General features: G+C 38.0%; 1 protein-coding gene across 1 annotated transcript in view; it reads right to left on the bottom strand.

The window, feature by feature from the left end:
- The window catches only part of LOC307128781 (potassium voltage-gated channel subfamily H member 7), a gene marked incomplete at its 3' end in the record, with an annotated part of 183,975 nt that overhangs the window by 15,922 nt on the left and 155,214 nt on the right, over nt 1-12,839 (bottom strand). The window contains exons 10-12 of the mRNA XM_079820724.1: nt 11,735-11,940; nt 11,541-11,625; nt 6,792-7,018 (exon numbers count right to left, since the gene is read on the bottom strand). Coding sequence (XP_079676850.1) covers nt 6,792-7,018; nt 11,541-11,625; nt 11,735-11,940 — 518 coding nt within the window. The remainder of the gene's footprint in view (nt 1-6,791; nt 7,019-11,540; nt 11,626-11,734; nt 11,941-12,839) is intronic.

Genomic DNA, 12,839 nt, shown 5'->3' with positions numbered 1-12,839 from the left:
TTCGATAGGGAAACACACAAGAAACCTTGTGTTGCATTAATATTCTGTGTTCGTCTGCTTTCCTGTACAAAGTATGCATCATCAATAAGGTGTATATAGAATTTGGTCTTTTAATATCACTGTCTTACTGCATTAATACTGACTACAAACCTGGTAAAAATGACTGGTGGGCAATGGAGGAGAGCCTTGTTTTGCCCTTCAGGTGGGTGTGTGTGTGAGACATCACATGAAAACCATGAATAGTAAGTACACGTAGTTTATTAATATTACTCACTACTCATTTGAGTAAGTACAATGTAACTACCCCACCTTAAAATAAGGTTTTAATTAAAAGTGTACTTAGTTTTGATACTTTTTTGTATGTTTTTGTCATTTTTATTAGATTTATATATTTATTCATTTTAAATGTCTTTATAGTGTTTTATTTTAGTTACTTTAGTACATCAAGTTAAACTAAATTCAATGTTAACATTTTTAAAATTAAGTTTATTTTGTTTCAAGTAAGGAAAATAGTTTTTTGGGGTTTTATTTGTATTTGTTGTTGCCTATAAGAACCCTGGTCTGCACATTTTAACTGAAAATAAAGATGACGCGCATCGGCTTTAAATCATCAGGGAAACTTGCATGACCTCTAATATATCCGCTCGCATCAGATGAAGTATTGTACCTAATCATGTATTATGTGTATTACATGAATAGAGGTGAAAGGAAGATGCCTACAGCAAGTGCGGTTTGCTTTTTCCAGAACATGTAACACACAAAAGCTGACAATAAATTATATATTTGCTGCATTAAAGTTGAGGCAAAAATAAAAATTCTGTCTTACTCAAAAATGTACTTGCCCTTATGTCCCTAAAATATACAAACCTACATTTTTTTATATATATATTTATAATATATTAGTCATGTGAAAAAGAAAGGAACACGCTATTGAATTCTGGGGTTTTATATATCAGGACATATTATAAAATCCTCTTAAAATATGGTAAATACAACCTCAGATTAACAACAAATCATGACATATTACACCGTGTCATTTAATTATTTAGCAAAAAGACCTTCTATTATTCACAAGAGGGAAAACATTCAAGACAGCTCCCAATCTTCCCAGGAGTGGACGTCCCAGCAAATTCACCCCAAGGTCAGACCGTGCATTGCTCAGAGAAATCGCAATACACCCAAGAGCTACACCTCAGACTCTACATGCCTCAGTTAAAGGGATAGTTCACCCAAAAATGAAAATTAGCCCATAATTTACTCACCCTCAAGTCATCCTAGGTGTATATGACATTCTTCTTTCAGATGAATAAAATCAGAGTTATATTAAAAAAGTCCAGGCTAATCCAAGCATTATTATATCAGTAATAGTTGCTCTGTTTTTGAAGTCCATAAAAAGTGCATCTATCCATCAAATAACTGCTCTACACGGCCCTATTTAAAACTTTATAAAGTAAAAGTGAGAAAAGAAAAGTGTTGAAAGAGCCTCTCGCAATTCAAGATGCGTACGTGACGTCTGGCGAGCATAACTGGTCGCATTTGTCTTTCGATCGGCAGAGGCACTTTCAACACTTTTTCCATAAATTGAATACGGAAGGCGGTCGGCCGAGACTTTACCTTATAAAGTTTTAAATATGGATATTTTTCTTACACAAACACATCGATTCGCTTCAGAAGACCTTTATTAACCCCCCAGAGCCGTGTAGAGCAGTTATATGATGGATAGATGCACTTTTATGGACTTCAAAAACAGAGCAACTACTACTGCCATTATAATGCTTGGATTAGCCTGGACTTTTGTAATATAACTCAGATTTTATTCGTCTGAAAGAAGAATGTCATATACACCTAGGGTGACTTGAGAGTGAGTAAATCATGGGCTAATTTTCATTTTTGGGTGAACTATCCCTTTAAAATGTTCAATGTTCATGACAGTACAATTAGAAAAGACGGGACATGTTTGGAAGGGTTGCCAGGAGAAAGCCTCTAAACAAACACAGCACCACAGCTCAGGTTGGCAAAGTTGCATCTAAACAAACATTAAGACTTCTAGTACAGGTGGTTTAGTGCTTCCTAATTTCAGGAGTTATTATTGGGCTGCAAATATCTCAAAAGTACTTTACTGTCTTCAGAACCCCAAAGATGTCTGGTGTGAATCCTTCATCATCCCTTCCTGCTTTAGCTTTATCTAAATCGCCCCTTTGTATTTCACTGTAAACTCAACACCCAGTCGTAGCAAATACCCTCAAGATTTAGTTTAAATTTGGACAATGTTTTGGTCAAATTCAGTGATCTTTTTATTGATTATTATTTTGCCCCGTTCTCCACTCTCTCTCCTCAAACTACAATCTGCCAAGATCACACTTTAGTTATTTTCAAGTTCGTTATCTAATCCAAAATCACTGAGCATCCTGAGGTTGGAACAGCATGAAGGTTAATGATTATATTGCTTTAATATTTCAATGCCATGATAATCATGTTGAGTTTAGAGGGTTTGTACATGTTTGTGTGTGTGTGTGTACATGTGGAGGTCATATTCGTATGGCAATCCCCCTCTCTAGTGGCTGGTGGGCATTATCTTGCTTGGCTGTAGCGCAGGAGGGAACATTGTGTGCTCGTTGAGGAGAGTTAGGGAATAGATGCCTAGCGGATTTTCCTAAAGCCTGTAAAACGGGCCGCACTGTGCCTTAAGCTCCTGAAAGTCCCTGTTTTACCGTGGCATCTACTTCTCTCTCTCTCTCTCTCTCTCTCTCTCTCTCTCTCTCTCTCGCTCATCATGCTGCTTTCGCTTGGATTTAGGAACAGGCTGATTCGATCGATACTTTTTTTGTGTGCCAGAGCTCTGCTTTCCTTTTATACCCTGTTAAGCTGTGTTTTAAGGACTAACAATGTCTGAAAAGTTTTTAGGACGATTGTACGATGGTTTTTGTTTTGAAGTCATCCATCAAGCTAAAAGCCTGTTTCTACTTCGCTGAAAGCACAGAATATACAGAGCTTTTTAAAAACTTGTGAAGGTTGACATACTTTTATTTACATACAACTATTGCCCTGGCGGAGGTTGTTCTTGAAGGATTATGATAGTGTAAGAATGCAACTATTAATGTTTGACTATTAATGTTGCCGTCAAAATAATATAAATAAACATGAATGAAAGTACATCTTTAGAATTAAAGATATAAAATACACAATTAAATTATTAATAAAAAAAAGCTATGGCACATTGGTACTGTAGTATTATAGACCCTTTTCACATTTCCAGGTTTCTCAGAGCGGAAGTCGTCATAGTTGGGTTAAATATTACAGCTGTGAATGAGAGAATTCATTAAATATTTTTTTTGTGTGCCCATTTGCTCACATAGCAAAAGAAAAACGCCACAGTAGTGATTTCACAACTTTCAAAAAGAGGGAAAAAATAGAGTGAGATTGATAACGGCAGTCAAAAGAGAGAAATATGTTAATTTTTACCATCACTCCCATAGACGCTATTACTAAACACCCTCACAGCAACGGGAACTTTTTTTATTGTAATTTGATGCAAAAGTTATAAAATACAAAGTATTAGTGTTATAAATGTACATATATTTTTTTAAAAATGAAAATACATAAAATATTGCAGGATTTACGAAAAGGGTCTTTTAGCCATGTTGCCATCATGATACAAATAATATAAATGATCAACTAAATATTTAGAATCAAAGATATCAAATGCACAATTATGCATTACAATAGTAGTTTTATTAGCTAAATATTTTTATATAAGAAAATATTTTTTCCTATTATGTAACAGAAATTAAAGCTGGTGTGGTTCGCTTACGTCGTTTGCGATGATTTTGTGAGAAATGTTGAAATTATTGTTCAATGCTATGATAGATTTCAATTTTTATGGATATTTTATATAGTGAAATATACAGTGCTCCCCGAATGTTTGTAAGGGTTTGGACAATGTCAGCATAAATCCTTATAATTTTGACATGATTCTGCATTGAAAAGAGACAAACTAAGAAAACATATTTATTTAAAAAACGATATTAAGATAATAATTCAAAATATATTGGAGATAATAAACAAACAAACAAACAACAACAAAAACATCTCTTCAATATTAACTGCAAGTAACACATTTATACTATGAAATTGTAAGAATTAATGAGGATATTGAAAAAATGTTAACCACTTTTGTGTTTACAAAATTTTGGAGGACATTTTCATTGGCTAGATGATGCTCTTGCGTAGACTAAAAGAAGAATGCAAATTGCTCTTTTCTATGGAAGCTTGTTTCTGCCACAGAATAAAAAATAAAAAAAGTTATAAAAAAGCTAACCCTAATCAAAATGAAGTGAGTTTTTGCTTCAAACAAGCAAAATTATCTGCCAAATAGGGTAAGAAAAATAATCTTATTTCTGTTTGGGACAGAAACCAGATTTCAATCAGAAACAAGATTATTTCTCTTACCCTATTGGCAGATAATTTTGCTTGTTTTAAGCAAAAACTCACTTCATTTTGAAATGTTTCCCCCAGAAAACTAAAAAAAATATCATATGCATTTTACTTATCTAGCAAATATCTTGATTTTTAGAATTTTTAGATATTTAGACTACATTTACATTTAGTAATTTAGCAGATGCTTTTATCCAAAGCGACTTACAAATGAGTGCAATAGAAGCAAATAGGAACGTCAAGGGGAACAATATAGCCGCGTTTCCACCGCAGGAACTTTCCCCCGGAACTAGGAACTTTGGGGGGGAACTCGGTGTGTTTCGACCGCAGGAACCAGGGTCTAAATGAAGTTCCGGGTAAATATTTCCCCCTCCAAACGGCCCTGCTTGCGAGGTGGTACTTTTTAAAACTTCGCAAACTTTCGGGGGTGGGACTTGGGCGCTGAACATGCTGATTGGTTGAGCTCTCGCAGCATTTTTTTTTTCCACCGCCATATTTACAAGTCTTTTGCGAGGTGGGTTCCGTGGGTTCTACGTTCAGTAAATATGTTCTTTGCAGCAATGGAGTTAAACAAAAAATTCATCCGATGGACCGACGACGAGGTTCAGGCTTTATTGAGCATATATGCGGAGGAGGACATCCAGCGGGAACTGGAAACGGCGACCCGAAATGGAAAGGTATACCTGAAGATATCGACTCGGTTCCAGTCACACTGGAAAACAGTGCAGAGAGAAGTTGAAGAAATTGAGACAAGATTACAAGAAATTAAAGGATCATAACAACCGGAGCGGTTCCGACCGGCGTATCAACAAGTGGTATGACCGCCTGGGCGCGTTGTTGGGACACAGACCGTCCTTTTCTGGTGCAGCGGTAACGAAAGACTCGGCTAGTGCGTTGTTGGAAACCATCCAGGAATCCGAGTGGGTTGAAGGTAACGTTAAATATCTCATCTTGGTATCATCTATTAAACTCGTTGCAGTGTTTAAACACGTTGCAGTAACTTTTTTTTTTTTCAGCGTGTTTCCCCCGCGGTCACCAGTACGTTAGCCCTCGTCCCGTGTCTCCTGCCGAAACACACACACGCCGAGGTATAAAGCTGACAAAAATGTGTATATATTTAAAAACTGATGTGTAATCCTTAATGGTTTTGAGTAGTTTTGTTGTTTTTAATTGAAAACTTAAATTGCCCATGATAAAAATTGCACACTGGGCATTGTTCAAGCTGGGCAAACAATTGTTCATTATTTGTAGTGAAAACACTTTAAATAATTAATTGATGGTTTCTATTGTTTCAATATGCAAGCGCTGTAACAAGTCTCAATTAATCTACACTCACCTAAAGGATTATTAGGAACACCTGTTCAATTTCTCATTAATGCAATTATCTAATCAACCAATCACATGGCAGTTTTCTTCAATGCATTTAGGGGTGTGGTCCTGGTCAAGACAATCTCCTGAACTCCAAACTGAATGTCAGAATGGGAAAAAGGTGATTTAAGTAATTTTGAGCGTGGCATGGTTGTTGGTGCCAGACGGGCCGGTCTGAGTATTTCACAATCTGCTCAGTTACTGGGATTTTCACGCACAACCATTTCTAGGGTTTACAAAGAATGGTGTGAAAAGGGAAAAACATCCAGTATGCGGCAGTCCTGTGGGCGAAAATGCCTTGTTGATGCTAGAGGTCAGAGGAGAATGGGCCGACTGATTCAAGCTGATAGAAGAGCAACTTTGACTGAAATAACCACTCGTTACAACCGAGGTATGCAGCAAAGCATTTGTGAAGCCACAACACACACAACCTTGAGGCGGATGGGCTACAACAGCAGAAGACCCCTCCGGGCACCACTCATCTCCACTACAAATAGGAAAAAGAGGCTACAATTTGCACAAGCTCACCAAAATTGGACAGTTGAAGACTGGAAAAATGTTGCCTGGTCTGATGAGTCTCGATTTCTGTTGAGACATTCAGATGGTAGAGTCAGAATTTGGCATAAACAGAATGAGAACATGGATCCATCATGCCTTGTTACCACTGTGCAGGCTGGTGGTGGTGGTGTAATGGTGTGGGGGATGTTTTCTTGGCACACTTTAGGCCCCTTAGTGCCAATTGGGCATCGTTTAAATGCCACGGCCTACCTGAGCATTGTTTCTGACCATGTCCATCCCTTTATGACCACCATGTACCATGTAATGAAACACTTAAACACTAAAATGTATCATTGCATCATTGTTCTATTTAGGATGAATTGATGGAGTGGCTTTACCCTGTGATTTTGTGTGTGCATATTTGTCCCTTCAGGTTTGTGACGGACAACAATGACACATGTTTAGGATATGGTGTTAAGATGAACTAGCACTAAAACCTCACCATCACATGTCTTTTTTTCAGCATCCTCGGCTGAAGGACTGCATCCCGGCGTGGAGGTGTAGCTCTGTACGGATGGGTACTCTATTATTGCTGCTCCCAGAAGCCTTTGCTGTTCCTCTCTGGAGGTGTGACGGTCCTCAGAGCTTCTCTTAGAGCTGAGACGAGACTCTTGCCGCTCCGTTCTGCACTCGCTGTCCGCTTCTTTGAGGCTTACTCCTACGGGATGATCGGTCATGGGTACAAGATCAGACAGAATGAAAAACAACACGGTCCAAACATGTTTTAAGCAAAAAGTGATCTGGCTATAAATCAGATGTACAAAGTACACTGGGGGAAAAAAAATACTTTAAACGCTAATTTAGTTTATGTTTATGTTGAAATCAAGCCAAAAACATTATATTGACCTTAGGGCTGCACGATTCTTGCTAAAATGTGAATCACGATTTTTCTCCATGGGAATTGAGATCACGATTCTCTTACACGATTCTCATTTTATCTTATACTTAAAAAAAAAAAAGAATCAATTTTAAATAAAAGTAATTAGTTACAATTAAATTAAAATGTAGAAACAACAAATGTAGACAGACTAGATGTAAATATATGCTTATTACTGTTTATTTCTATTTTTATGATTATTTAATATCTTGCCTTGTGGAGAGAGGGTTTTTGTTGTCTTATTTCGTTGTTTCATTTTGTTTTTGCGTTTTTGTAAAAAATTAAAACTATAAATAAAAAAAATGTTATAAGAAAACGCTTAACGTGGCTTAATGTACTAAGACAGTGTTACAGACATCCCAACCTGAAAAAAGTCATTTCAGGGAGGTACGCCAAAAAAAAAAAAAAAAACATGAAAGGAGGAAAAGTATCCCGAATTTCACCACAGAACATGACTTTACTTGTATATTATAATATAATATATCATTAATATATAATTTCTATAGGCCTATGCAATTATTTGTAAAAAAAAAAAAATGTAAAATTATGTAGATCACTTTTACTATTTACATAAGCTGCTTTTACTATTTATGTAAACTGCTTTTATTTATATTTCATTGCAACTTTAAACAGGTCTAAGGAGTTTGTTGTTTTCATGTAGCCTTGGCAACTAGCCGACCTGAAAAATATGCACATGAAATGAAACTTGTTTAACTCAAACATAACATGTCAGTAACAAACTGTACAGCGTGCAAGATTGTCATTATGTTTATACTTTATACTTTCGTTTTTTGGGGCACTCTCCCTCTGCCATGCGCTCCAGTTTCTAGATACACTGAACTGATTAATTCGGTTCGGGAGAAGAGATAAAAGCCCGCCCACACTGACAATGGGCTTTATGCACAGCTGCACTACTTCCTGAACTTCAGCCAGCTCCTTTGTTTCCTGTCTGCCATTATTGGACAAACTGATTAATCCAGGTGTGTCTGATTATTGTTGTTGTTACTACAGAGGTCAGGCACACCTGGATTAATCAGTTTGTCCAATAATGGCAGACAGGAAACAAAGGAGCTGGCTGAAGTTCAGGAAGTAGTGCAGCTGTGCATAAAGCCAATTGATTGGTTGACTTACCGAAACAAGCCAATCAGGATGCTCTCCATCTTACATGCGCTTCATTAGGTGCACACCAGCACACACACGCAAGGTCTCTCGCTCTCTCTCCCTCTCTGCCGTGCGCGTGTGCACAGTTTGCGGTTAATTTTTACATCTTACCGCTACAAATCTGACTCCGTTTAGGTCTGCTCTGCCGTCTTGTTACACGTCAGTAAAAGCGAAGCATGGCCAATGAGGGAGAGGAGAGAAGTGGAGATTTATGATTGATTGGTTAGTGTTTTGTTATTGTGTGAGTGTGACAAGCTCTGGTGTGACCAATAACGCGTGAACGCAGCATGATCTGAGGGAAATACACGGAAGTGAATCGCCAACATTAAGAAATGAGATCGCATTTATGTTTGAATCGAGATCGTGATTTTTTTCCGATTAATCGTGCAGCCCTAATTGACCTACATTAATTAACATTTTGGCTAAATAAAATATATTAAGTTCGGCGTTTTTACTGAATGTTTCATTGTTTCATTCACGTTTCATTCATGAATATAATTGGACAAAAACCAATGCATTTTATTTGGTAACACTACAGTAATTTGTCTCATTACTTAAAGGTGCAGTGTGTGAATTCTAGCGGCATCTAGTGGTGAGGTTTTGAATTGCAATTGCTCACCCCTCCCTTTCGAAGCACATAGAGAAGCTATGGTGGCCGACACATGACAAAAAGGTCGTCTGAGACAGCAGTGAGTGACTAGCTCTCTACAGAGTGCTGTCCGTTTAGGGCTACTGTAGAAACATGGCGGCACAAAATGGCGGCTTCACTGTAAGTGGACCCGCGGTGTGTGTAGATAGAAACGGCTCATTCTAAGGTAATAAAAGCATATTGGCTCATTATGTAAGGTCTTTATACACCACTGAAAATTTATTGAAAAAATATCATTTGCATTTCTGTCAATAGATCCTCATAAATATTACACACTGCACCTTTAATGCATTTTTACCGAATGTATTAATCTTTGTTGTTAGTTAATAAAAACACAATTCTTCATTGTTTGTTCATGTTAGTTCACAGTTCATTAACTAATGTTAACAGATCCAACTTTTGATTTTAAAAATGTATTAGTAAATATTAACATTAATAATTACTGCAGAAGTATTGTTCATTGCTCGTTCATGTTTACTAGTGTAAATAACAAATTAAACCTTATTATTACCATTGTCTTCCCATAGAAGCCTGCTATAAAGAAATAGTTTAAACATACCAAAGCAATAATGTAGTAGCACAGAATTTCTCTTAGCCCTTGAACATAAATCATAAACACTGTCTACAATCATAAGGGTGATGTCATAATCATTGTTATACATTACAGTTCTTTTCACTGCTCATGTTTTATTATAGTACGCGAGACGTAAGATTAGGGGCTCATCTATAGAGAGGTTTTATTATCAGTGAGGTGCAAAACAATGTTCTTTCCATGTCTCAGTACATTAAGCAGCGTTAAGCTGTTTCCTTGTAATAGGCGTCAATTAGGTCAAATCACATTAAAAAAATATTGTCTTTCTCCTTGGACTATGGAGTAGGCAATTTTTTTGACCATAAATCTGGTTCTCCCTGGTCGTTGGAGTTGTGCATTTAAGCCACGTTAAATGTTTTTCCACGTTAAGTGTTTTAAAACGGTGTTTAAAGGCTCACCAGAGATCTAGATCTTCATCATAATTACAGCTGTAAAAATAACAGTTTATCCAGTAATAATGACACGACAACAATGCATCTTAATTATTTCCCAGCCAGCGTAAAAAAAAAAAAAAAAAAAGCCAGCCACCACCAGGGTTTTTGAACATTTGTGCAAAAATGTCATGGCCCCCAGAATATTTTGTTGTATGAATATCTGAAACTGAAATATATCAGAAGAAAGAACAGAGAATCTGCTTTTTAAAAAATTGCTTCATGCATTTTTATCAACACTTGAATGTGGGTAAGTTTAATAAAAAAGTAACATTTTGAGCAATTCAGAACGATGATCAAAACACAGATGGAGATGCTGTTTAATGTTGATGATTGTTATTTTAAATATGCATCTGCTTACAGACACGGATCAGGCATAACATTATGACCACTGACAAGTGAAGTGAATAACGCTGATTATCACCGGCTAGTGGGTGGGATATATTAGGCAGCAAGTGAACATTTTGTCCTCAAAGTTGATGTGTTAGAAGAAGGAAAAATGAGCAAGCGTAAGGATTTGAGCGAGTTTGACAAGGGCCAAATTGTGATGGCTAGACGACTGGGTCAGAGCATCTTCAAAAGGAAGGAACCGGCGATAGGGTCATGGGCGGCCAAGGCTCATTGATGCACATGAGGAGCGAAGGCTGGCCCGTGTGATCCGATCAAACAGACAAGCTACTGGAGCTCGAATTGATCAAGAAGTTAATGCTGGTTCTGATAGAAAGGTGTCAGAATACACAGAGCATTACAGTGTGTTGCGTATGGGGCGGCATAGCCGCAGACCAGTCAGGGTGCCCATGCTGACCCCTGTCCACCACCCAAAGCACCAACAGTGGCACGTGAGTATCAGAACGGAATCAGTGATGCTTTGGGCAATGTTCTACTGGGAAACGTTGGGTCCTGCCATCCATGTGGATGTTACTTTGACACGTACCAGCATTGTTGCAGACCATGTACAGCCTTTCATGGAAACGGTATTCCCTGGTGGCTGTGGCTCTTTCTGCAGATAATGCGCCGCCACAAAGCACAAATGGTTTGAGGAGCACAACAACGAGTTTGAGGTGTTGACTTGGCCTCCAAATTCCCCAGATCTCAATCCAATCGAGCATCTGTGGGATGTACTGAACAAACAAGTCCGATCCATGGAGGCCCCACCTCGCAACTTACAGGACTTAAAGGATCTGCTGCTAACATTTTGGTGCCAGATACTACAGCACACCTTCAGGGGTCTAGAGGAGTCAATGCCTCGACGGGTCAGGGCTGTTTTGGATCAACACACTATTAGGTCATAATGTTATGCCTGGTCGGTGTATATACACATTGCCCGGCCAGCAAGTTTAATTGTTGTATGAGAAAAAACGCACCCCTGAACTGAGAATGATACAGACCAAACAGTGAAATCTGTAAGCATTTTACCCAAAGTTCCTGCAACAGTTGCATGGTGTACTGTAATCAATCAATCATATTCACCTTTTGATGGTTTGCGTTTAAAGGAGATCTTCCTTCGGCTCTTCGTATCCTCTCCGTCTGAATCACTAGCTTGTGAAAAAGTGCTCTGAAGAGAAGGAGCCCAACAACAACACGCAATAATGATCTCTGGTGACTGATAAATGCTTAAATTTCATCTGTTTTCTACATTATTTCTTGTGTTTGATGGGAAGTACCTTTGCATTTTCATCCCGCAGGTTGAAGGTCAGCTCCAGATTGGTGAGGAAATAGTCTGCGAACTCTGGATACATGTCCAGAACCTCCAGCAGCTCTTCTCTCTGGATGGTGTGCAGGTCGCAGTAGCTGAGTGCTCTGACGTCTGCGTTCGATTTCCCGGGCTTAGCGTACAGGTGGATCATCTCTCCAAATATATCATTCTTACCTGGAGAACAAAGGTCACATTCAGGTTAGGAACATCATACATGTAGAACACAGATTTTGCCCTTCTGTGTCACAGAAGCCATATCACTATGTGCCTCCCTGGAGATCTATCTACAGTATATGCATGGGATTTCAGATGTTGATTGTGTCTTTTATACGTTTTTCTAGGCAAGCAAAGTCAGTTTAGGTCAGAGTCTATGCGTGCGGATTATCAGCGCTCACTCTCTCTGGAGATTATGATTATGAATCAGATGATGTCAGGTATATGCTGTTCTTTTCCCTCCGACCTCTTGTTAGATAACAACTGTTTGTTCTTTTGCCTTTCTTTAAAGATCACAGAATACAGGATTTGAATTGCTCTAAATGGTTTAAAATGCCTCTATTATGCTATTTTTAAAGGCTCCTAATTGTGTTGAGGTCTACAATAGGTTTAATGCATCCAAGGTCAAAAAACACTTACATTTTCTCATAATATACATTGCAGCATCACCTTTTTTCTCACGGTGTGTGAAACGTTTGATAGACTTGGTCGGCATTACAGGGAACGCCCACAAAACGTCATATCCGCCATATGCCATGGGGGAAAACAAGCCATTAGAATGAATGCACGAAGACCATGTTTGACGCTTTATCTTTACTCTTTGTAATATTTACGATTGATTTTGGCTTGGTGCAGTCCTGAAAAGTTCTCAACCTTTACCTTTATAAGCACTGATGTTTCCTTCAGGAAATGCAAATATAGTTTATTTTAATTATTCATTTTTGCTTACGATTGTCTCATGTTTTATAAAATGGCAAAAACGTCACCGCTGTACTGCATCAAAGTCCATTTAAGTTATAGTTTATCTCAAAAATCAGCAGGCTCTCAGCTGGGCCGCTTCCCGGGTAAATGTCAGACCC

Source organism: Gobio gobio, assembly GCF_949357685.1.
Source record: "Gobio gobio genome assembly, chromosome: 7".
NCBI classification, from domain to species: domain Eukaryota; kingdom Metazoa; phylum Chordata; class Actinopteri; order Cypriniformes; family Gobionidae; genus Gobio; species Gobio gobio.
The sequence above is the reverse complement of the archived record's forward strand: the minus strand, read 5'-3'. Positions and strand labels throughout refer to the sequence as shown.